Genomic DNA, 26,422 nt, shown 5'->3' with positions numbered 1-26,422 from the left:
CGCACAACAGTAGGCTTGAGTGAAGCACAACTAGTCTAGTGTTCGCTCAATAATTGGCTTGGGCCAATGTTGGATAGGCTATTCGCTCAAGGCGCACTCGACACTTCGCTTAAGTGAATAACCTTATTTTGCCGCCTTAGGGTTTCTGACATTGTGCAATATATATATATGTTATTTGTTTGATACCATCAAATTGTGAACAGAGAGACTGAACAGCATGTTGATCACAAAAGAGTGAGAAAAAGCCCTAAAGAGAGAGAGAGAGAGTTGAGATTTGTGAGTAGAAGAAATCTCTTGTAACTTATTGTGTGTGATTGTAATCTCCTTTAGAATAAAACTCACTGTAGCTCTGTGGACCTAGGCAAGTTGCCAAACCACATTAAATTATGTGTCGTGTGTGTGCGCTTGATTCTTGTGTTTCTACATTTATTTCATTGTTTGTCTTGTTATCATAGTTTGTGGGTGTGATGTTTTTTCCCCTACAACTGGATCAGAGCTCTAAGGTTCTAGAGTTCAGGGTTGAATGATGGAAAGAGAAAACATCAAGGTTGGAATGGAGAAGTTAGATGACACATATTTTGACTATTAGAGAATGCCGATCGAGAATTATCTCTATGGGGAGAGATTTTACCTTCCTCTGTTGGGAAAGAATTCAAAAATTATGGATGATGCTAATTGGAATCTGTTGGATCGACAGGTTCTCGAGGTTATTCGGCTCACCCTATTTAGATCAGTGGTGCACAATAGTATTAAGGAGAGAACCATGAAGAATCTCATAACGGCTTTGTCAGGTATGTATGAAAAGTCGTCGAGAAATAACAAGGTGCATTTGATAAATAAACTGTTCAATCTAAAAATGACAAAAGGTATGTCTGTGACCCAACATTTGAATGAGTTCAATACAATCACAAGTGAATTGTCATTTTTAGAAATTGAATTTGATGATGAGATTAGACTGTTGATTTTGTTAGCATCATTGCCAAATAGTTGGGAGACCATGAAAATAGTGGTAAGTAATTCAACTAGCAATATGAAATTGAATTGCGATAATGTAAGTGATGTGATTCTTGTTGAGGAGGTATGTAGGAAAGGCTCTTGGGAGTTTTCTGGTATCAATTTGTTCCTGAACATTGGCAATCAGGACAAGGGACATGATAGGTCAAGTTTCAGGAACATAGGCAAGAGCAAGTCAAGATCTAAGCGGCAAATCACTTGCTGGAATTGTGGCAAGTTAGGCCACATCTAAAGAGATTTTCAGAATCAAAAAAGTATCAAGGATGATGGTGTGAACGCAACTGCTGAAAAAATATAGGACGCTCTATTTCTTGCAGTGCATAGTTTGATTGACGATTGGGTGTTAGATACATGGGCTTCGTTTTATGGCTCCTCACATCAAGAGATCATTTACAACTATGTTGTTGGTGATTTTGAAAAGATGTAAATGGCTGATGGAGAGGCATTAGATGCAATGGGAATGGATGATGTGCGCATTGCACTCCCGAAGATGAGTGTGTGGACTTTCCATTAAGTCATACATGTTCCAAATCTGAAGAAAATCTTGATCTCTATAGGACAACTTGACGATATCGATCATACAACGACGTTTTCTAGAAAAGCGTGGAAAGTCACGAAGAGTGCATTGGTTTTAGTGCGTGATAATAGAACTGATACTTTGTATTTGACAACAGGGTCCAGTAATGTGTATAAAAATACAGGGTTGCAGTAGAGTAAGCTTGGTCGCGCGTCTCAGATGGGGAAGTGAAAGGGAGTCAGGCTTGGTCCAGAGACCAAGGTGCGAAGTAGAGGTATGAGAGACTAGGACAGAGCGTCTAGTGTTACGGGAATGTCTACACCTACAGTGATGCTTGCAGAGCTACTAGGAAGACTAGACCTCCACAGTGGTCACCCACCTTGAATTATATCTTGCTGACTGAAGGTAGTGAACCACCGTACAAAGGTAAAATCTTGCGAGATGATCGAGCAAGTGAGAGTTAGCTGAGAGGAATCTAATTGGACTTCTAGGGAGGAAGTAGAGACTACACAAGAGATGGGCACATCAACTGAAGACAGAACATGTTAGCAATAAGAGATGGGATTAGTTGCCCAGATTAGAGAAGTGGACGTCAACAATAAATTCTATAATGTTTCCCAGGGTCGATTCAAGACTGGATATTCCAGTGCAGTGGGATATGTGAGTCGTCCAGTAAATGTGCTGATTGAGGGTGATGTACGTGAGAGACTAAAGTCGGGATCAACTTTAATGCATCTTCTGGCATGAATACCTTAGGAATTCCCTTCAATGACTTGTAGAGGTGATAGGACTTATGCTGGAGACAGTAGCTGGCATATTGGGACATGATATATTGACTAAAGTCGGGCTCAACTTCAGTGCGTCTTCTAGCATGAATACCTTAGGAATTCCCTTCAGTGAGTTGCAGAGGTGATAAGTCTTGTGCTGGAGACAGTAGTTGGCATGTTAGGACGTGATATATAGATCAATACCTTAAGAATTCCCTTCAATCGAATTCAACCAATTTCTTCTTACACATGTCATATTTCCTCAAATCAGACTAAGGTCTGGTTTGGTTTTACAATCATTTTAAACTATCTCATCTCAATATTCAAATACTATTTAAATACAAATATTTTTCAATTTTAAAATTTTCAATTTTCAACTTTATCATCTAATTATTAACTAATTATTATAACTTTTCCAAACTTCTAAACAAAATACAGAATATAATTCAACTTTTTCAAATTTCAAAACAAAAATTATATTATAATTTTCTTTTAACTTTATGATTTTTTTATTCAACTTTTTTTCTCTCATTTTCTAAAACTCCATAAAAATTTTAACTCAAACTATTTCAATACTATTTACACATTATTTCATTACTATTCATATACCTAATTTTTTTTTATCTCATTTCAGTGAACTGTGTAACAAATAGAGACTTGATTATTAACTCTCATCTCTAGGCACTCACATGACCTACTATTTTATGCATTTGCACCGATTGAGGTGGTCCATTGGAAACCTATCTTTTTATTAATTAAAAGAAAAAAGAAAAAAAAAAAGACCAAAAGAGCCTCTACTTTGGAATCATTTTATGACAGATAGGGTACAAGCTGGTGAATATATTTCAGTACTATTATGTTCGCGTTGTTCCTTTTCCCAAGTGTCATTCCAAACAACTTTCAACAGCAGTTTGGTTGCATTTGATTGGAAACTCTCAAATAATATCTCCTCGGCAAAAATCCAGTGACAGATCTAACAATATTTTATAGATGTATATGCAGATATATATATATATATATATATAAATTTTATGTAAAAATCTTATATCATATACCTTCACTTGATTTGTCATTTTTACTCTTATATTTTAATACTTAAATATGTGTATATTTAAATAAAAAAATAAAAATCACAAATCACATATTAATTAAATAGAAATATACGGTATAAAACTTATATATAGTATTTATATATATACACATGCAGACATGTACACATATTGCTAACAAATTATGTTGGTCAATTGTTGGGTACGTACTTTATGGGCGGTGGCTGATTGTATTCAAGTGGTGCAGAAGTAGTAGATAGATAGCCCGCCTGTGGCCATCTATGATAAGAACCAATTAAGGGGTCCCCCACCACCACCATTGATCGATCGTTGAAGCATGCATGTCCTAGCTACCTTAGCCTGAAAGCTTGCCAAAAAATGAAGAGAAACCGAAAGATCAGTTGGGTGACAGATGATTGGGTGCCAATATTAATATTGATCATCTGCCAAACATATATAGCTAGCAAGATTTTATATTTTTTGCTTCCTCGCTCTATATATATATGTTAAATTAATGTTGCTCTATCATTATCTTTATCTTATGCTTTCACGTACCCATGCAACAACAATCATTATTATAGTGTATATATATATATATAAAAGTTATCATGATATATATTGTTCTTTTTTAAAGCATTGGTGAAAATTATTTTGATCACTGATCATGCATGTTAATTGATGTCAGGGGGAAAAGATTTTATACTTCACATAATTCAAGGCAATGAAAGGAAACAAGCTTACGGAAGCCCAGCTTACTGATCAGAATCATGTATATAAATTAAATCCTCTGATCATGTAATCTGATCATTGATCTTTGTGGAAGAAGTTTCAAGAAATTCCATTATTTAGGATGACCGTACGTACCATGCAATAATTATTCAAATAGATATCATGACAAAACCCTTTACAATTGTTAGATCATGAGGGGTCATGCACAGACTTAACATATTATGAGATGCATTTTGCTTTTGGAGTAAGATTCTCTTTTTTATCAATCTTTTCATTATAATGGATAGTACAACATATGGCGTCCCGATTCATTTCACTTCATGACGAACATCGACAACATGAATCTCAAAATATCTACAATTTTTTTTGTGAGTCATGCATGATCGATCTTTTGTGTTTGTCTCTATATATCAGCAAAATTAATTAGGAGACTGGCCTGCATGCATCTGATGATCCATGATCCAGAGCTAGACTTAATTTTCTGTAATTTCTGAATATTTCTAGCACAACCAAAAAGTTGCATTCCGTGGGTGTAAAACCAGTGCTGAACTAGGGATCAGGCCGGGTTCTGAAAGCATGCATGTAGATTAGAGAATGAAGGGCATTGCCAGCTTGGGTATTTTTGCTTAAAATACTTCTATTTATAACTCGGTATTAAAGAGATATTCTTTATGATATAATCAAATTCATATTTTTATTGTAAAATAAATTTAACGTATTTATATCAATTTATAATTTTACTTTTATAAAATTTCTTTATAATTGTACAACTTCTCGAACAAGAATACCCTTTATACAAATTTACAAATATAATTTTTCTTTGGAATAAGACTACGGGAACTAGTTTAAAAGTAAAGCCTGGATACTTCCGTATGGGAAAAAAAGACAGGTGTTTTCTAGATTCTATAAATGCAAACCCAACAAAGAGCGACCCAAGAAATCACATCATTCAACCTTTGCATCTAAAGGGTACATACGTGGCATCTAAAGGGTACATAAGTGAGGACATCTTTTAATTATTATGTTGGAGTTTATTATTAAGTAAGATAAGTGAATCGATTCATGCTGATCTTTCATATGCTACTCAATGATTGCAGCAACCATATATGCTGATGAATGATTGCAGTAACCATGCTGCATGTGTAACAATCAATCTTTGACCAGTCCTTGCATCAAAACCAATCGAGCTTTCCAGATTTTGAAAAAAAGATGATGCTCTTGGCTCTGCAAGTTGGTGAGGTATGGTCCTAGCTAGCTAGGGAGTTAGGAATAGGGTTTCCATTTTGGATGGAGAATTTGGAACAGAATAAAGCATACAAAACGCTCTTTTCCATATGGTAAGAAAAGAGGTATAATCCATCGTGAATATTCTAATCTGGAGAAAAGGTGAGGTCGAGGGTCGAACCGACTGGAACCTAGCTAGCTATGTCCGTTTGTTCTATAAAGATGATTGATATTTCAGGATTCTACTGATCTCTCTCTCTCTCTCTCTCTCTCTCTCTCTCTCTCTCTCAAATTTGGAGCTAGCAACACTAGTGGCGCCACGACTCAAGTAGTAAGTACTTAACAAACTTGGTCATTCATGCATATAATATAGCTTTTAGTATTGTTTGACCAAAGAAACGTACGCTTGGGGCATGCTAGCTCTAAATCATTTGTGGTACCAAACGATATTACTTTCATACTCGGATATTTGTGGTACCAAACGATATTAAGTTTTGGTAACAAGACATTGCCAAATTAAACAACAAATAAATTAATAAGGCAGCCACTGAAAAGGGCATTTCTCGCCTGTACGTATTGGCCCGATGCCCGGCCAGTAGTTCAGAAAAAGGCTAAACACAACCACCACAAACTTCTTTTCAATGCAGAGTAAAGGCAGGCATGATACCATTTCTCTTATTGAAAGCAAAAGACTAGACATCAACAAAGACGTTTAATGCAACATAGTAATGTTAGAGAGAAACTATTATAACAGTATATATTTTGTATTCATTACATGACTCTTTTTAGTTCTCTATTTTTTTATTTTAGATTTAGAAGATGTGTGATCTAGATGATGCTACATCATGTGTGTAAAATAATTATTTCTAATAGTGACTTCTATCTATATTTATTCAATGCAATAAGATCTAGAGAAATGTGCAGAATATATATCTTGTTGATTATGGAATTACTCGTAATTAGTCTTCCTCAGGCCATTCGATCGTCATTTCATTTCATTGAGAGAAAAGAAAGAGATCTCCATAAACAATTCTGCTTTACACATAAGATCATCTTGAGAGGGAAAGTAGATATTTTTTTTAAGTCCTACATAAAACCAAAAGTTCGAAACTATTGGCTTAAGCTTAAGAAAACCCCCCCGGCCCAAAAGCAGTTAACAAAGCTAAATAAAGACAACCCACTAAACACACCCTCTTATAAGTGCCCCTAAACAACCCTGGCCCCCTCTCTTATTTTTTCGCTACTTTACTACTCCCTAATCTCTCATATGATCTTAATCCATCTTTACAAATTTTTATCCTTTCCGACCATCGCTCAGTAAAGTTTATGTCATTAAAATCTCATGATCAGAGATATATAGGCCCACATTTTGGCCCTGATCACGAGTTGATCATCACATGAGTGAGCATTGGCTCTGGTCGTCGTCGTCAGCATACGAGTCGATCGGATGGGAAAGTGGTAGTAGCGGCGGGTAGATCTCTGGGTGGAAGTACGTATTACTGTTGGCATGCATGGGAGCTGGGGCATAATATGCAGTAGCAGTGCTAGCGCTAGGGTACGCCGTATTGTAACTCATTCCGTAGAGTGGTGGTGGAGGATGATGATACATAGATGGTGGATATGGATACACATGATGTTGACGAGGGGGACTGAGATTCATCGCCGCTAGGGATGGTGCCGGCTTGTCATGGAGAGCTGCCGGAGAATTATTACTGCCTGCCTGTGCATTATTGCCGGAATTCTGACTGGCGTCGTTGGTGGCCGGATTGCCGGTTTGCCCTTTCTTCTTCTTCTTCTTCTTCTTCTTCTTGGCTCCTCCTTCTCCTCCACCACCGTTCCCTCCAGCTTCCTCCTCAATTTCACCATCGTCTTCATCTACCTGATCACCACCTTCTAATTCAGAGTCTTTATTATCATTGTCATCTTCTTCAGGATTATTTTTCTCACCCTTCTGCTTTTCGTTATTCTTTGATTTTCCAGACTTCTCTTTCTTCTCAGGAATAAGCTCGGCGTGTTTTCCTGATCTCAGAAGCTTCTTGATTAGAGTATCTGCGTCCACGTTACCGGTCACTGTAACCTTATGCTGCTGAGAATCCACAGTGGTCGTATAAACACCTGAAAACATTGACGAATATAAAAAGCGAAGAAACTCACACCAAAAGTTGATAGATTTCTAACCCTACAAACGCACGCACGCTTGGATACAAACACATCAGAACTATGCTAGAGTTGGGCAAAAACCTTCAATGCTTTGAAGAACTTTCTTGACTTTCTTCTTGCAACCTTCGCAGTGGATTGAGACTTTCAAGATCCATTTCTGCAAGATTTCGGGGATGGGGAGTCAGAAACTAGCCAACAGATGAAAGAGAGAGAGAGAGATCAGAGAGAAACTTTGGAGTTGACATGGATCAAAGATTGAGAATACCTGGTATTTCAAGGTTTCTGGGGCTTCTTCAGGTGGTTTGGTTGCCATCACAATGAGATCTAGACGAGAGAGAGAGAGAGAGAGAGAGAGATCTAGTGGGTAGCTTCTCGAGTGTGTCTGATCAGGAAGCCAAGGTTTATAGGAAAAGTAGCGGTGTCAGTTGGGGAGTGAAAATACCGAAAAATAGGTGGAGGAAAGACCAGAGAGAGAGAGAGAGAGAGAGAGAGAGAGAGAGAATTTGGTGTGGACGCCACATCACGTCAACATCGCATGAAACCATTATGTCTATAGAGAAATGCTAGGTAGAGCGACGGTATTTGCACCGATGGGTGCATTTTATTTTTATTTTTGTTTTATTAAATATTTAGAAATGCATTAAATTATTATTATTTTTTGTTTGTTTTTCTTAGTCATGCAAAAGAGATGGAAATTAATTTGGGCTCCATTTCATTTTCCTAAGATCAGATGGGTTTAAGCTAGCACTAGGTAATTCCGGACCCACCATCATTTCTCTATACTTTGAAGTTTGATGTATAAACCTAGAAGGTTCTTCTGATTCCTAGCTAGCTAGGTGCAAACCTAATCAAGTAAATCCGAGGTTAATCCAAATTACTAAAATCAAAATTATTATTATATGGTACAACCTGCAAATTATGTCATCTGCTTCTAAGACTTGTTAGATCTATATATACGTAGACTGATCATTTTGATTGAGTTTTTTCTCAGTTCGGTCTGGAATCGAATCTGAAAACTCGAATTCTAATTTTAGGTTCCGAATAAATTTGGGCCAAAACTCGGGTACACCTGATTCAAATATCAAGTTTTAAATCCGAAACCCGGGTCTACAACCCGGTATCATTTTTTTTCTTTTTTCTTTTCTTTCTTTTTCAATTTGAATGTTTTGATTTTTTTTTCTGTTCCTTTCTTTGTATATCGCCACTGGGTTGTGGTTCAGTCTAGATTGTATATGAGCACCGCCATGAATTGAGTTCCTGGAGTAATAACATTTGAGTCAGAAGTTTCAGGCAATTCTTTAGGGATCAAAATTCTCCCCTCAGCTTCATATTCTTTCCTCAACCTTCCCTCCTCAGCTTCCTAGCATTTCAGATTTAGAAGAACAATAAATTCATGACTCATTGACTAGGAGCCATTCATATAACATGAGAACAGTCCTATATATGCGACTATATATATATATATATATGGATGCTTTATGAAAATAAAACATAGAGATTTGATGGATGAACTTGCTGATCTTGAATTGTGAGCATTATATATGTGGAATAGTCTGTAATATTCGAAAATAAATTTTATGATATTCATTGTATTTTTAATTATTATTAATTGAAAAGTACTATTTTAGGACTTTTACACATGACATAATGTCTCAAAAGTTCTCTCGCTGCCTATCAAAATATAATGTATTGTACGATACGAGAGAACGAAGGATGTTGGTTAATATATTTTGTTCTTGGTTTTGGAAAAGAAAAATACTGAATTTGGAAAATGAGGAATGTTATATATCTGTCATTATTCACTCTCATATCCTATATTTATAACTTTTTTTCTTTTTTTTTTTTATCCATAAAATGTAAAAATATTTTTCAAAAGATATGAGATAGTGAATAGTAACTAAAGTGATGAATTTTTCTTAGAGAGACTAGCTACTTTGATTTATCATGCTAACAACTTTTATTCTAATATATGATGCAACCAACAGTCAACAGATATTAGTGATCCGTGGATGGAAATTTTGGAAAGCTGCTATAAACCTGTAAAGAAAGCCAGATTGGTATACATGACAGAGTTTCCGATGAGGATACTCGTACCCGATTTTGAAAGATCTTGGATATGGAGCCATCGTCGAGTAAAGTATAGCTTTGAAGGGTGGTGTCGGCGTATAGGGATCCACACTTCCCGTCCGATTTCTCTTCACGTCCAAATGCTGCACCCGGAAAATTTCATGGTATTAATTAATGGAAATGAACCCATCGCTTTTATAGCAAACATGAATAAGCTAGTGCTACAAAAGTACTGTTGATGGAGAAACAGCTTTAAACTGAGCTTTTTGTTTATAAAAAGCAAACTTTGGTTTAATCTAATAAATTAAATCTATTTTACAATAAAAAATATTTTATAATCTCACATACAATTTCAAGACTCGTCAGTTTGTATATAACTTTTCTTTTTGTAAGATTATTGTATAAACCAAGCATCTCTACAAGTAATATACCTTTGGCACACTCGAATAGTATATATACTTAGTGCAGTACTATATTCCTTTCTTTTTCTTTTGTTCTTATTGTGCAGATGCTGGTTGGCAAGTTAGTTGTTCTTGAGTTGTATGGTGGGGTTGGGAATTGATGGACACGATTTAATGACCAACCTCAATAGAATTGAAGATGCAAGCAACTAATTCGACCCCTGTTACATACTGAAGCTTCTACGCTCTGTATACCAGCACAAGTTTGCAGGATATATTGAAGAATCAAACCAGTAATCCTGGCATCATAACATATATATACATATTGCCAACTTCAGCATTTATAACATATCCTTTATGCTCTGGTGTTCAGATTTTTCAATTGTGTTCATGGGTCGACCCATGAACATATTCAATTTCTAGTTGACAAACATCTAAAACTAAACAATTCATAATACATGCAGTATTTTGCTCAAGACTTGATAAATCCAACTCCCATCAACTAGGTAAAAGTCATCCATATATTTCAAATCTAACTTGTAAGTACAATTGCAGCTATGTATTGGCAAGCAAACATTCCATCGAAACTTTTTTTTTTTTTTTAATATCAGGCCATGACATCTTCTTGAAGCAAATTCGGTTAGGTATACTTTCCAACTGTAGTCTAATGCAGGACAATCAGCATTTCAATGAAACAGCAAGAAGCCAAGTGGTTAGGCATGCCAATTGTGCTTTATGAAATCAGAAAGGCAAAATCTTTATATATGAGTACTTTAGTGCATGGGCAAAGTTAGCCAAGGAGAAGAGGACAAGAAGATAATCAGAAACAAAGTTGGCACTTTTAGTGGAAGGATTTAATATTTATTGCAGATAGTGTTCTGTTCCTGTATCTACCTCCTGGCCAAGATCAAGCTAAGAGATAGCATTTGATATGTGTATAAAAAATCCATGGATACTGTAGGCTAAACTACGACATAGCCAATCACTTATCTCCCACTGTCATAGGCCAATGTTTTGGCCTGGCTTTTTAAATTAAAGAGTGACTTGTGAGTTGTGACAGCACCAGGCACTCGTAATAGTACTTGCTTTAGGTTATCAGATACGTACCTCCAATCTGAAAAACAAGTCAATAAACTTTGACAGCAACAATGATCTTAATGCGGTACACAACCTCTTGAAATGGACTTTGCTTTTCCAGGACTGAACCACGTCTCAGACTTTTCAATGGTTAAAAAAAAAGGTACAGATCAGATGGTTAAATACAATTGCTTTTAGCCAGTTACAGCAGCAACAATATGTAAGGGATTAAATTTTGAAGCAAATGAAGATTAGAAAGTTCCTATAATGATCACTGATAAAAAAGGTGAACACCATGTCATAAAATCAGTTGATACCAGAATTGACTACCCAGTGAAGCAAACCGATGAACGATTAAGGACATTATTGACACAGCATAGTGCTCAAAACCAATAGTATGATTGGTGCCAGAGATGTTTTGCAACTAGAAAATATGGTTCTCTACTTGCTACATTTAAACATGTAAATCTGCATGGTTCCTGAAGGTGATAGCCCCCATTTATTGAGTTCATTAACTCGAGGATAAACAAAGCACAAATAAGATTACACAGTTATGGATTCCTTAGGATCCTTCACTTTGAGCTTCTGCATTCTCCTCCACCCTTAAGAACTTAGATTTTGTTAGCTCCATTGAACAGAACACTGCTGTGTCCAACTTCAAATTGGCGTTTCTTAACATCACACACACAAAAAAAAAGAAAAAACATGCCTGTTTTAGCTACCTTGGAAGTTTTTACAATGAGAATATATCAAAAGGCTTTGAAAATTTGGTAGAGAATTATTGAAACAAATATTCACAAAATCAGTCACTCTTCATTGCTAAGTGTAAGACACAAATGGAAGAATTGATCTCTTGATAATCTTCCTTCCCAAGAATACTCACTATAAGTACTAAAGTTTGGGTAGTTATGACGAGTCCGAACCATTACCAATGGAGATCTTTCGGCATAGAAGAAGAGCAATAATAACAGAAACAGGGCCTAACAAGGCTCCCTGTCTGGAAAGCCCAAACTCAGTCCACGACAAGGGATTTGATACCTCAAATAATACCTTCCTACACTGTCCATCAAGTCCTCTAGTGATCCTGTGTTATCAATCACTATGTCCGTCTTCGTCAGACTCTGAGCATTTATCCTGTTTTGAGCATCCTCCTCACTTGTTCTGCCTCTTGCCATGAGTCATCTTAGCTGTGTCTCAGAATCAATCTATACAACTATAATGGGCTTTGTCCATTTGTCCATCTTAGCTTCGAACAATAAAGGCACATAAAGGAAAATAACCTTAAACCCTTTCATCCATAGCTTCACAATCTCGTAGAAGATACCAGAGGATATATAAGGAGACAATAACCTATAGAAAGTTTAATAACCACAATTCAGAAATTATTCAAAATGTAGTTTAAAGCAAGTCTACACTAATTGAAATTGACCCAAGATGATAGACTCAATGAAGAAATTAAATTCTGGCTGCTTTTAGATTAAGCAAGATAAAAAGTTTTACAAGACAAAATTTCTTTAATCTTCATTTGGAGGACCAAATGTCATCCCACAGGAAAGCAATCTAATCATGTTAGATGATTCAACTTGGAACAAGGCTGAAAGCAAGAATGACTGCATTAAATGAACATTTCTTTATAAGAACCAATTATTTATGGAAATTCAATTAATTTGTTCTATTTATTTCTTACACTTGATAACACAAATCCATGATCTATTATAAAACCATAATGCTGTCCTGTCTTGACTAGATTGGCCCCGATCTACCATCGAGATATGGCTTTGGTGCAAAGTGGTGTGGGTGGATTGCAAATTGCACTTCCTCATTGCAGTTTTGTACTCTTATCAATGGTTGATTTCTTTTGCAGCTCTCAAGGCCTTAGGCATGGAGATCCACTATTGTGGAGGCTTTTGAGTAGAATGTTGACTATGGCCGTGGATAGAGAACTCTAGTCAGTTTGTTTGCAAGCTACAGAAGTACCGAGCGGTTGCTCATGTCTTGTTTCCTTTTCACTCATTTTTCTTTTTCCTCTCTCTAATATTGACTTAGGTTGCATCCCTTTGCGCTCTTAATAAGACCATAATGGCTCCTTCGCATAGTTCATCTGAACTCCAAATAGTCGTCAAGATCCTTTACTTTCTATTATAAAATAAATCAGTTGATGAAAGTAGTTTATCTCTCCATTTATTTCAAACGTCCGCACAATAAGTTTCCAACCAAATATGAATCCTGCAACTCATTTGGCCTCTGTGGCCAATTGCTACAATTATTTATCAGAAATTTCTTTTTCTTAATATAATGACCCTATCCTCCCATTTGATATCAAATAGAGATTGGTGAAATTCTCATCATTGTTTTCTACCAAAAAACAACGGGTTCTTGAAACATTGTCACTCCATAAACACATCATAAGTTCCATTCAAGATTCTGCATTGAAAAGAAATGAAGAACTTTGTTTCATTAAACTTTGAAACGCATACAAATATCCGTACCGATTAAGAAGTTGACGCTTTGCTGGCACAGTGAACACAATTTGTCCCAATCTAGGCCTATCAACTTCTCCATCAGCTTGTAAAATGCCGTCTCCAAATGCTGCAACAACCTTTTTCCAGCCACCAGCACCTTTTTTTAACACATCCTAGAAACAAAATCCACCAAATATGAGACTTGCTGGCAGCTTAAGGTGTTAAAACAGGAAAGTGCAAAATTCTACAAAGCTCATAAAAAAAAAAAAAAAAAAAAAAAAAAAAAAAAAAAAAAAAACCTAGAATCACAAGCACAACTGGTAGGAATAAGATAAATACATAACCCAGGATCTTGGTGAAAGATAAGTTCTCATTGACATGATGAAATGAGTCACTTATGGGACAAAATAAAAAGAAAGGAGAAAATGAGACATGCAAAATTGTATTTAGCATAGGCATAGTAAAAATATAATGGGCTGCTAAAGTGACCATTTTGCATGTCTAAGAGCATGAAGGGAAGACAATTTTGCATGTCTAATGGGCTGCTCCAACTATGGAAGAAAGTAACATTTTCCATGAAGAGATAGAGGGAAGACAGGAAAAGTTTGAACAAACTAACATTGACCAGAAAGACCGAGCGAAAAAAGGAAAATTTGAACCAACTAATGGGAACTGTTGCGAGGTTTGTTTTTGGTAAGAAGGTTGCAAAGTCCTGGGAAAGAAGAGCAATCAGTTAGAGATTCCACAGAAACATGAGCCTGCAGAAGAAATTCCACAGCACATTGTTTTCTTCTCTGTTTAATATTTCTCTCAAGTTTTTTCAATTGTAACATTGCATGCGTTTTGTTTCTTTTTGGTTCTGCAGTAGTGAGCACCAATATGGACAGGAATACAAGTATAATATGATATGGATGTGATGATACGTGAACTCCTAAACATTCAACAATACATGTCAAGACTTTAACTAATTAATATATTTCAAATACATATCATGATGATTTGCAGTTCCATACCAAATGCTAAAAGGTGTTAAGAAATGTCTTAATCTATCCAGAGCTTCTCCATCAGATTCGCATCCAATTAGATACGGATACTAGTTTGTTGTGCATATACTTCCAAACTTCTGCAAATGAACATTGCATTCTGATCCATTAAACATAAATCAAAATATGCTTCAGAGCTTTAAATTCGAAATAAATCCTCCCAGTCTATAGGAACTTTAAATATTGTTGTAAAATCCAATAATTTATATCCTAAAAATTATTCTCAAATAAAGCTTTTTTTTTTTTTTTTTTTTTTTAACAAATCTCATGTGATATGAGCATTGAGCTGCTCTCAAGATTTTACGAAACTCTTAACTTTACATCAAGTGTCATAAATCCTCATTCGGCCGGTATAGTTTAAACCATTTACTTAAGATCTAAACCCTGAAAATCCCAATCCTTCAAAGTTCAAGTCCTTGTCGTGGTGAAAATCATAGTTATTACTGTTGTTCGTTGTTTTGTAGCGGTCAAAAGATAGTCGCGTTCTTTTGGATTCAGTGGCTTATAACGTATCATGTAGGTTTCAGATCTAATGGCAATTTAGTAAGAGGGAGAACAAGAAACATACTCGAGTGACAAGGTCGGCGTCAACAACGGGGATGCCATGGTACTTGAAGAGATCGGAGACGGTTCTCTTCCGTTAGTGGTAGTTTAATAATTTCTATAAGCACATAAAGCCAGACTTGTATAAAATGCGCATTTAGTGTAGCGGTATCATAGTACCCTCCCACGGTACTGACCGGGGTTCGATTCCCCGGATGCGCATCTTTTCCTCTACCCTTTTTTCACTGTTTGGTTGCGGAGAAAGGGATCACCACTAATCTCTCTGTGTTTTATATCTATCCGATCAAGTGTGTGAGAGAGTAACTTACTGCACGCTTTTGAAGTCGCCTCCTTTATGTTTTCCAACCCAGTAAAGTCTTTTACTCCCATAACAGACAGAATTCTCCATCTCCTAAGCAATTGCTCATATCCCACGCACATCCACCAAATTCATGCCCAACTCATCGTCCAAAACCTGCATTCAAACACCACCATTGCCCACCACTTCATCACTGCCTCCCAATCCTTAGGCCTATTGGACTCCGCCCTCACCCTCTTCACCCAACTATCCAGACCCCATGTTTTCATTTGCAACACACTTATTAGAGCCTTTTCTCACTCCCACATACCACATACCCCTCTCTCCATATACAGCCACATGCACGGAAACTCTACCCTTCCTAATAACTATACCTTCCCTTTCCTCCTTAAGTCCTTGTCTGACTTCCGTGAACTTAAGCTGGGCGAATGCATACATACCCATATTATAAAACTGGGTCATGCTAATGATATTTATGTTGAAAATGCATTGTTGGATTTATATGCATCATGTGGGCGTTTGAGATTATGTCAACGCGTGTTCGATGAAATGCCTCACAGAGATGTTGTGTCGTGGACTGTTTTGATTACGGGATATAAGAATGCTGGGAAGTATGATGATGCTTTGATTGCTTTTGAAGAAATGCAATATGCAGGTGTGGTACCGAATCAGGTTACTATGGTTAATGCCTTGGCAGCGTGTTCAAATTTTGGGGCCCTTGAAATGGGTGTTTGGATTCATGATTTTATAAAGAAGAGGGCATGGGAGTTGGATGTGATTTTGGGGACCGCTTTGATTGATATGTATGGAAAATGTGGGAGAATTGAAGAGAGTTTGGGTGTTTTCAGAAGCATGAAGGAAAAGAATGTACTTACGTGGAATGCACTTATTAAAGGACTAGCCCTAGCTAAGGGTGGGGAGGAGGCTATTTGGTGGTTCAATAGAATGGAGCAGGAAGGATTCAAGGCCGATGAAGTGACTCTGGTCGGGGTGCTATGTGCTTGTAGTCACACGGGGTTTGTAGATACTGGTCAACGGATCTTTAATTCCCTGATTGATGGGAGGTTTGGGTTTTTACCCAATATCAGACATTATGCTTGTATAATTGACCTGTATGCACGTGCTGGACGTCTCGAAGACGCTTTCAATTTCACAAAAGTTATGCCTTTTAAGCCCACCAAAGCTATGTGGGGATCCCTGCTAGCTGGTTCTAGAGCTCAGGGGAATTTGGAATTCGGTGAGTTTGCAGCTTGGAAGCTCCTGGAACTGGAGCCAGAGAATAGTGCTTTCTACGTTGTGCTATCTAATCTGTATGCAGAGATGGGAAGATGGAGCGACGTCGAGAAAGTGAGGATTATGATGAAAGACAGAGGACTTAAGAAGGACTTGGGCTGTAGTTCTGTTGGACCTGAACCCCTGGAGGATGTTTTTGAATTCTTAGCACAATAAGTAACCTGCCTGGAATATAAGAATCAATCATCCCGTTTGTTTCAATGGAGGATCCTCTGCTCTATAGTTTGATTGGACCTACTTGTGACTGAGCAAATCATAGGACACGTTTGTTTCTAAACGCTCTGTTTTAGCTCCAATATTTGGTCGCAGCATTAATCATTGAATCAGTTTCGATTGCCTCAACTGGCCTGGCTGAATCTCTGCAATAGCTGTCTGAAGAAAGGTGATGGATGTATCTCCTTCAAGGATGCTACTTTCTGATTGTTGAGCTCTCATCAGTTTTTGTTGGTGAAAGCATATGCGTTTTAAAGTTGATGTAAAACTGCAATTTTTAGATTGAATTTTCAAGCTCATAGAGAATAGGGATGGATTATACAGTTGGGATTGCACAGTCTTCTTGTTTGAATTTTACTCATCCAAGTAGCATACGAATTGGTAACATGCGTGCAAGAGTACTTATTTAAAATATACTTCATAAACATAGTAATGATGATTGAAGACAGAACTCCCTTAACTACTTATGAAAGCAACCTAAAAACACAAGTCCTCATACTGAACGTAGGAGACATTAACACTATAAAAACAGAATGCATCAGGTCGATACACGTGCTTATTGAGGACAAACAGCTTCTTTATCCTTGCTGCTTCTGCAGGGCAAGGACCTTCGACCAAGCTGGCCTTGCTGTGATAGCATCTACCCATGCACTGACGTGGGGACGGGAATCAAAGAGCTTTTTAGCTTGAGTGCCCAGCAAGTAGTGTATATTGGGCAGGTGGTGCAGATCCGCCAAGGTGATGCAGCCACATCCCAAGTACTTCGACTGAGCCAGTCGACTCTCGTAGACATCAAGAACCTTAGCCAGCTTTGCTTCGTTCTCCTCAACGATTGCTGTGTCTGTAGCCAAGCCATACCGAGGCTTGAATGCCAGCTCCCAGGTAAGCTTCGAAGCAACCGGATCGAATTGGTGGGCCTCCACCTCCGTCCACACCCCTATGATTGCTGCTGTCTTAGAGTCTCCGCATTTGAACTGGGTCCCCTTGTCAGCATACTCCTGGGCAATGTATTTAGTGATTGCTCTTGATTCTGCAGTAAAAAAAAGGTCCAAGAATCATAATCACGCTAATTTTATTCATTCACCCTACTAAGTAATTTCTGCTATTTGCATATAAAGTTTACCAAAGAGCTTTAGATCTCCATCTTCAAACCCTGGAATCTGACCAAATGGCTGCATCAACAAGGAAACGTAAGATTCAAAACAGAGCTGTAAGAGCAATAGTTATTGATTCATCCTGTTGATATAAACAAACATGGATGCATGGTTTCCTTTTCTTACGTTGATAGAGAGGAAGGGCTCCTTTTTATGTTCACCAGCTTTCATGTCTATTGCAACAAACTCAAATTCAAGCTCTTTCTCATACAGGGTAGTGAGAACTCGCGCCACAGCAGTGGAGTAAGGCGTTCCATGGACTCTGATGGCTGCCATGATTGTGGCCGGGCTGTGAAACGTGATCAAGAACAAAGAAGAGATAACGCAAGGAACAATGGCTATGGAAGTAGGCTTTATATATACTTCTGAAGTAGTCCAAGACTCGAGACTTTTCTTGAAGACTTGAATGCTTGCTTTATTTGCAAGCTACGTGGCAGCTGATATTACCAATGACCATGATTTTTTTTTTTTTGGGGTGGGGTTTTTTCGTGGGGTATTTTGTGTAGATGAGAAGCAGAAAGCAGTCACTACTTGATCTGAAAATAATTGAAGGAGATTCCATAACTAATCCACCAGGAATATTACATATATATGCTCTTAAGGTCATGGTCCCAAGCGCCCGCCTAAACTGTGTGACAGTTTTGCTTTTTTAACTTTCTATCAACAGGCTCAATTTATTTCATACATTAAAATACATCTCAACGAGATTTTTAAAATATAACTATTCACAGATCAATTCAGATAATTTGAAATCACCTCAACACCCAAACGCAGCCTTATTCTTGTTTGTAACTTGTTCATGGATTTTTAGATTGTGATAGTAGATATGTTGATTTTTATTTTTAATTTTGCCTTGATATATGAATTTTGGTTTTAACACTGCACACAACCTTATATCATCTACCTAAATGTTACTAAATGTGCCATAAACAATGGCTACTTCTTATACTTTTTAGCTTCTATACACTTGACAGAAAATTCATTTATATTAATTCATAAATAATTACTATCGTTTCTTTCATAAGATTCTAAGATTAGTTACTTTCTGAAGCACTTGGATTATTACATGTAGAAGTTCTACAAACAGATGGATGTATTGTTTCTTACTTTTGATATATTTAGATCAATTGTTTTCATTTTCAATTTAATATTATTAATTTGTAAGTTTGAATTGATTTTTTTAATTTGAAATTATTAATTTATGCAATAACGGGGAATCGACGAAAAATTATATTCTCAAACTGCCAGTGTGTAGAGTATGTTTAAAAAAAATACTTACATGACATAATTTGATTTAAAAATAAATTTTAAAATTTGAATCTTACAAATCAATTCTTATAGTTTAAATGATGTGCTCTATACATCGACTTAAGAATAAAAGAACTCGAATCAAACATGTGCACGTTTAACCAGTGTGTGTATGTGAATTAAAAATGAAGATCAGGAAATCGAGTTGCTAGAAAATCCTGCAACTTAAAAAGCATAGAAGGATATGTAACGGCCATTTGGATTAGATATTTATCCAACGGTCAGGAATTTCCCCACAAAGAAAAATTAATCTTAAATTATATATATTCTTCGTAATTTGAAAAGGAAAACGATAAACATACATTACTCTATAATTATTTTACTACTCTACTTAAAATTATAGATAGTTAAGTAAAATGGAGTTTATTTTTTAATGAAGTACTGTTACAATTATATTGGTTGAATTAAAATAAATTATAAAAAAGTTATTAAAAATTTATAGTGTATAAAAAGTAGTGACAAATCTCCTTAACATAAAATTAGTAACAGTAGAGAAGGATAAAATTAGTAACCGCTAGGTTTTTTTTTTTTTCTTTTTTTAATTTGAGGCACTAATGGCTAGGAATTTCCAAACTACCAAGACCGTTGGAGAAATATATTAACGGCTAGAATATTAAAAAAGGAGGATACTTTGTTTCGTATTGTTTATCTTGTAATGTTTCTTCATAATTGTAAAACCTTGTGCCTACAGAGAGAAACAAGAGAGAGAGAGAGATATTGTGGTATTTGGGTTCGACGAGCTAGCGACGACTCATCGCAAATGCTGAAGGAGGAGAGACGTGCAATAGTTGTCTCCAAGTGTTTCTATCCTTGTTGTTGTCAAGCATGGGAGTCTCTGTTTGCTACCAACAAGCATGGATTCTAACTAACTTGTCTCCTAATAAACATCTCATTGGTTGTAAAAAGGTGTACAAAATTAAATGCAAATCAAATGGGACTATTGAACAATATAAAGCTAGGCTTGTAACTAAGAGGTACACTCAACAAGAGGAGTTGGATTTTATTAACACTTTTTCTCCTGTGGCCAAGCTTACAAGTATAAGATATTTACTTCTTGTTGCTTCTTTATATAATTGGTATTTACATCAATTGGATGTAAACAATGCATTTTTGTATGGAGATTTGGATGAGGAAGTATATATAACACTACCTCAAGGGTATGGTAACAAGGGGGAGACTCGGGTGTGCAGGTTAACAAAGTCATTATATGGCCTAAAACAGACTTCAAAGCAGTGGTATTGTAAACTCACTAATGCCTTTTACAACATGGTTTTACACAGTCCAAATGTGACTACTATTCATTGTTCACTAGAGATTTTGGTTCTACATTTATTGCCCTCTTGATATATGTTGATGAAGTGATTATGGCTAGCAATGATCTTAAGGTTGTCCAAGACATAAAATCCATTCTCCATAGTACTTTTCAAATTAAAGATCTTGGAGATCTTAAGTATTTTCTTGGATTAGAAGTGGCCAGAACTTCTAAAGAAATTTCACTTAGTCGATGGCATTATACCTTGGAAATCCTGGTTGATACTGGTTTTCTTGGCTGTAAACCAGCTAAAGTTCCCATGAGCTCTAACTTGCGTTTGGCAAAAACAAATTCTACATTGTTGAAATTGAAATATCCCACAATTTATAAGAAGATTGGTAGGGAGGTTGCTTTACTTCACAATAATAAGACCTGATTTGGCTTATTCTATACAAATCCTAAGTCAATTCTTGGATAAACCTGCCCAAACACATTTAGATGTTGCACATCATATATTAAAGTATCTCAAAGGTAAACCTGGTCAGGGAATTTTTCTTTCATCTTCCTCTTCGTTACTCTTGAAGGCCTTGACAGATTCTGACTGGGCAACTTGTCCAGACACCAAAAAATCAGTAACTGGGTTTTGCGTATTTTTGGATGACTCTCTAATTTTTTGGAAATCAAAGAAACAGAATATAGTTTCAAGATCTTAAGCTGAAGTTGAATATAAAGCCTTGGCTTCCACTGCTTGTGAATTAACTTGGTTAATTGCTTTACTTCAAGATTTTGGCATTACTATCACTATCTAGCATTTTTATTCTGTGACAGTAAAGTTGCACTTCACATAGCAGCAAATCATGTTTTCACAATAGAACTAAGCACGTAGAAATTGACTGTCATCTGCTGCGTGAGAAGATACAATCTGGTGTACTTCGAACCCTACATGTTAGTTCTCAACTTTAGCTAGCAAACATATTCACCAAAGCCTTGCCTCTTACACAGTTTCTTTATCTTCTTTCCAATGGGTGTTCTTGACATTCACACTCCATCTTGAGGGAGAGATTGAAGTATGTAAATAGTCACTTGTAAATAGTTAGTTAGTAGTTAGTTTGTAAATAATTACTTCAATTGTAAATTTAGTTTATTGCACATGCACTCTTCTCTTGTATATATATATGAACTACTCTATCCTTTACTTTCACTTTTGATAATACAAAAGATTCAGTTTCCTCTCCATACGTGTTCTTGGACTTTCTTGAGTCTTCTTGCACATTTCGGGTGATTGGATCATCCTAGATTACTTTTCCTACAGCTATCCTTTTCGAAAGATGGGCCTTGGGAGCTAACTTAAGGTACCTAGACTTGGAGATGTTTAAGCCTAATGTGACCTCGTGTCGATTTGTCGACACATTTGGCCGGGACACCATGCTCGATGCTTTTGATGATTCTCACCCACCTCCACCTTCTAGCAGCCTTAGCTCTTAGCTTTCTTGTTTCTTGAGCTTTGTGGACACTTATTGTGTGATAGTTGGTTTTCATTGTGTAAACATTGTGAACATTTCTATATTGTACTTATTGTGAACATTTAGCCGGTTTTGGCTTTTCATCGTGTCGCTCTTCGCTTTGATGTTACAAGGCCTTTTCCCTTAATTTTGTGATTGACAAGTTGTTTGGTTTGTTCCTCGTTTACAATGAGGGTCACGTGGTCTCTTGACCCTTGTGCCCTATTTTGTGGGTACCGCAACTCTCTGGACTAGTAACAATTTTATTCTAAATTCTTAGGCTAGATTTTAGTCATAATTATCTTATTATGTATTCTATTCTTTTGCCTTAATTACAGTTTTGTAATTTTTCGTTAGCTATTTAAGCCTGACTTGTGGGTTTTAGAAAAGATGATTGATTTATTTTATATTAAAACCTTAATCTCAGAGTTTCTCTCTATTTGTAATTTTTTCACAATCTCAATCTCTAACTTCCATTGTTTAACTCGCCGTCAGAATAACCTTCTATTTTGGTCCGACGTCAGAATACCTCAAGCACTGAAATAGCTTGAGATTTCTCAAATAATAGATAGATATATCTATACCGTGAAAAATTATCTATAAATGTGATAAAATACTTTTCTCCACAAAGCATTCAGTGTAGAATGGTCCACATTTATTTGTATGTATTATTTCTAGAAACTCCTTACTTCTTGCGGCACCTTTTTTAATATGTTTGGTTTGTTTTTCTTTAACAAAATCCACATACATCCCAAGATTGGTAAAATCTAAATGCACAAGTATCCATTCTTTTATTAATCCTTGGCCTCACTCTCCTCACACTAGAAATTACTGGTACAATAGGGAATTGAGAAATGAGAAAGATGATAATAATAAAAGACCAAGAAGTAGAAGAGTAAACTGAAATTCATACATGCATAGGCGAGTTCGAGGCCACCCAATTCCTCCAGATGAAAACTACAAGGGTTCAACAGATTTCCAGAATAATTCTCTCTTTCTTCCCCACTCAGCCTTATACCTCTCAAATCCTTACAACATAACCGTCTAACAAAAAAGGAAACTAGATAACATGACTGAAGACAATAGAAACCAAGTGACAGACAAACTCCCAAAACGCATCACTCAAAACAAAACGCACAATTTTACTAAAAATAACAAAACACAACATTATATTGAAACACAAAACCAATAGATAAGGCTGGCTACAAGAAAAATAAGTATTTGTGATTGATTATTTGTGACGATAACGATTATTTACGATAAAAATAGACTCATTTTGATAGAAAATAATCAATTTCGTTGGAAATAACTAATTACAAATAAGTAATTTTCTTGTAAAGGTGCGTATTTTTCAACAAATTAAAAAAAGTCATTACGAAAGAAAAACGAATAATCATCAATATCAAGTCTAAATAAGGAATGCAAATTACATCTCACAGAAACAGGGACTGTATCATGAAGGCGTAAACAATGACCAATATTTAAATCTAAACTAAAGGTTCCTTTAATTAAAACTTCAGTCGTATTCACGTTTTTCATGAAAATTAATCGCTCATTTAGTTTTGGTGTACGGCTTGCAAGGAATATTTGCATAGTAATAGAAACATTAGCACCTGAATTTAACCATCAAGGGTTAGTATGAAGACTTACGAGATTGGTTTGATTTGGTAATCGATCTTCTTTATCTTACCTCCCAAGCGTACACAGATTGCGAGTCCTCCAGAAGTGGAGATTTTGTAACAAATATTGGAATTCCATGGGCTGAGATTGAAAACTCTGTCTATCTGTCATTCAGTTGGTGAAGCTGAAAATGAATTAGTTTCTATCAAAGGCGTCGATGGGACGGAGAGAATGAAAAGGATGGTTGTTCTCACTATATGTTTGTTTAAAGGTGTGTGAGAAATAAATTTCCCCACTAAGGGTGAGGCTGGAAGCTGTGTTGGGCTGGGAGGGGGTCAGGTTCAAGCTGGATTAATGGATTGTCAAACCATGCAATTCAGTGTGTAGTGTTAACTGGTCGATGTCAGGGGATGAATCTCCCTCCGCAGGCCGAATGGATTAAGTTCCATTGGGTGGAGGGCAAAGATGGGATGCTGTAATAAAGGTGGAGAAAGATGGGTATGCACACGAGGCTAGAGTAATACATGAGAGACGAGAATCTCACTTGAAGAGAGGAAATATTTGAGTAGTTTTTCTTTTTAATCTTAACAGTTTGCCGTGCAAGAATAACCATTGAAAAACAACGGAATACTGCATAAACTTGAAGCCCTTCAACTTAAAGATTGAAGGCGAAACACCAGTAACAACTCAGAGAAAACAACACAATAGTACAGGTCCAGACACCGAACAGGGGGGAGATTGAAACACTAGGAACAAAAACTGAAGAAGAAAAACACATAATTATTGAGTTCAATTGACCCCTAGAGCACCACGACAACAGTTTACTCCTTACTGTTGCTTTTGCATGGCAATGACCTTCGACCAAGCTGGCCTCGCTGTGATATCGGCTATCCACGCACTGACATGGGGGCGGGAATCAAAGAGCTTCTTAATCTCAGTGCCCATCAAGTAATGTATATTGGGCAGGTGGTGCAGATCCACCAAGGTGAAGCTTTCACATCCCAGGTACTTGGACTCGGCCAGTCGACTCTCATAGACATCAAGGACCTTAGCCAGCTTAGTTTCGTTCTCCTCCACGACAGCCTTATCTGTAGTCATGCCAAACGCTGGCTTGGCTGCCAGCTCCCAGGTAAGCTTCGTAGCTACCGGGTCAAATTGGTGAGCCTCCACCTCCATCCACACCCCTATGATTGCTTTCTTCTTAGAGTCTCCGAATACCAGGTCGGTCCCCTTCTCAGCAAACTCGTTGGCAACGTACTTTGTAATTGACCTTGATTCTGCAGTACAAAAGGGTCCAATCGTGACAATCACACTAATTTCATTCATGCACTTAAAGTATTAGGTAATCTGATCTGCCGGTTGCATATGAACTTTACCAAAGAGCGTTAGATCTCCATGTTCAAAGCCTGGAACTTGACCAAACGGCTGCATCCACAACAATAAATTAGATTCAGCAGAATTATAAAAGTACTAATTAAACCGTTGCGGTACATTAATGGCTTCTTTTTCCTTACATTGATGGACAAGAAGGACTCCTTTTTATGTTCACCAGCTCTCATGTCTACCGGAACGAGCTCAAATTCAACCTCTTTCTCATAAAGGGTAGCCAGAACTCGAGCCGAAGCTGTTGAGAAAGGGGTTCCATGTACTTTGATGGCCGCCATAACTGTGGATGCTGATTTATGATCGAGAAATAAGAAGGAGATGAGATATACCAAGGAACAGAGCTATGAAGAGAGTTGATCCCTGTATGTATATTATATATAGAGTCTCCTCTAGAATGCTCTAATTTCAAGGTACGTGGCAGCAGATTATTTCAACCCCATTTTCAAACACTTTGTTTTGGTATTTCTGGCATTTTCCATCTATTTTTACGTGCATGAAGTGATTATTTTATGTACAAGTTGATAAAAGGCAGCAGACAATCCCAAGTGCCTCAACTAAAAGAAATTAAGAATGGACATCTAGTGGTCTGGTTCAGTTTTTCTTTTAGAAAACTGAGGAAATTAGAGGAAACTGCCGGCCGATTACGCATGGAAGACCCTAAAGATGTCTTTTTTGTATTTAAATCTATGGTGTGTTTTCGCTATGTCTTTTTTATGCGCCCGATGATAAAGTAACCATCACAGTGCATGAATTGAGATAGAGAGGGCTCTGGGCCGCTACAGCTGTAAAGGATGTTTAATAAAAATAAATTTATAATTTGATGTGTTTTTTAAGATACATTAAATTTATTTTATAATAAAAATAATTTTATAATTTAAAATATTACATATTAGTCTTTAAATTTAGTTGTATGAAATTTTTTTATATTTAAAAAAATGATAAATAAAAAATAAAAAAATGATAAAATACCAAATAATTTATTTCCTTCGAGTTCATAAAACTTGTCAAACCATTTATTCCTAAAAAGCAGCCACTTTTTTCATTGAATTTGATATTGTCAAGCCATCCATGTTTGACCAGGCCTTTTATAATTTGGATATTTTATATAATTTAAAGAATGATATACACAATATCTAAATTTTACTATATTAAATGTTAAGACATATTGGATTTATGGGTAATATAGACCCCAACACTTGATAAAGTAAAATCTTTATAATCTCTGTCTCTCTCTCTCTCTTGAATTATATATAGACAATATTTAAATTAAAAAAAAAAAAAAAACTTAGAAAATCTCATTCATTTTCACTTTACTCTCACTC

The 26,422-nt window shown here is 36.4% G+C and overlaps 4 protein-coding genes, 1 long non-coding RNA gene and 1 other non-coding gene across 7 annotated transcripts; 2 read left to right on the top strand and 4 right to left on the bottom strand.

Annotated features, from left to right (window-relative positions):
* Positions 1-6,412: 6,412 nt before the first annotated feature.
* LOC121259329 (heavy metal-associated isoprenylated plant protein 36-like) lies at positions 6,413-8,000 on the bottom strand. Its single transcript, XM_041160878.1, has 3 exons — positions 7,726-8,000; positions 7,542-7,617; positions 6,413-7,415 (listed from the first exon to the last, which is right to left on the bottom strand). The coding sequence occupies exons 1-3, from the start codon at positions 7,771-7,773 to the stop codon at positions 6,694-6,696; spliced, it is 846 nt and encodes a 281-aa protein (XP_041016812.1). The 5' UTR covers positions 7,774-8,000; the 3' UTR covers positions 6,413-6,693.
* Positions 8,001-11,639: 3,639 nt separating this feature from the next.
* LOC121259328 lies at positions 11,640-15,149 on the bottom strand. Of its 2 annotated transcripts, none has more exons than XR_005939564.1 (3): positions 15,079-15,149; positions 12,506-13,640; positions 11,640-12,355 (listed from the first exon to the last, which is right to left on the bottom strand). It is a non-coding gene; the product is annotated as an uncharacterized LOC121259328 (long non-coding RNA). The 2 variants fall into 2 exon arrangements; XR_005939563.1 differs by lacking the exon at positions 15,079-15,149 and having other exon boundaries at positions 12,506-12,615; positions 13,495-13,711.
* Positions 15,150-15,153: 4 nt separating this feature from the next.
* On the top strand, positions 15,154-16,866 carry LOC121259319 (putative pentatricopeptide repeat-containing protein At5g40405). Its single transcript, XM_041160868.1, has one exon. It carries the CDS (start codon positions 15,409-15,411, stop codon positions 16,819-16,821), a length of 1,413 nt encoding a protein of 470 aa, XP_041016802.1. The 5' UTR covers positions 15,154-15,408; the 3' UTR covers positions 16,822-16,866.
* Positions 15,205-15,275, top strand: TRNAG-CCC. The gene has a single exon. It is a non-coding gene; the product is annotated as a tRNA-Gly (tRNA).
* Positions 16,867-17,280: 414 nt separating the features above from the next.
* On the bottom strand, positions 17,281-18,585 carry LOC121259324 (glutathione S-transferase-like). Its single transcript, XM_041160874.1, has 3 exons — positions 18,159-18,585; positions 18,002-18,050; positions 17,281-17,908 (listed from the first exon to the last, which is right to left on the bottom strand). The coding sequence occupies exons 1-3, from the start codon at positions 18,306-18,308 to the stop codon at positions 17,457-17,459; spliced, it is 651 nt and encodes a 216-aa protein (XP_041016808.1). The 5' UTR covers positions 18,309-18,585; the 3' UTR covers positions 17,281-17,456.
* A 5,757-nt stretch (positions 18,586-24,342) lies between these two features.
* LOC121259326 (glutathione S-transferase-like) lies at positions 24,343-25,618 on the bottom strand. The gene is made up of 3 exons (XM_041160875.1): positions 25,229-25,618; positions 25,091-25,139; positions 24,343-24,991 (listed from the first exon to the last, which is right to left on the bottom strand). The coding sequence occupies exons 1-3, from the start codon at positions 25,376-25,378 to the stop codon at positions 24,543-24,545; spliced, it is 648 nt and encodes a 215-aa protein (XP_041016809.1). The 5' UTR covers positions 25,379-25,618; the 3' UTR covers positions 24,343-24,542.
* Between the last annotated feature and the right edge of the window lie 804 nt (positions 25,619-26,422).

This window comes from Juglans microcarpa x Juglans regia, chromosome 4D (assembly GCF_004785595.1).
Source record: "Juglans microcarpa x Juglans regia isolate MS1-56 chromosome 4D, Jm3101_v1.0, whole genome shotgun sequence".
Classification (NCBI taxonomy): Eukaryota; Viridiplantae; Streptophyta; class Magnoliopsida; order Fagales; family Juglandaceae; genus Juglans; species Juglans microcarpa x Juglans regia.
This window is presented reverse-complemented; position numbering and strand designations above follow the sequence as displayed.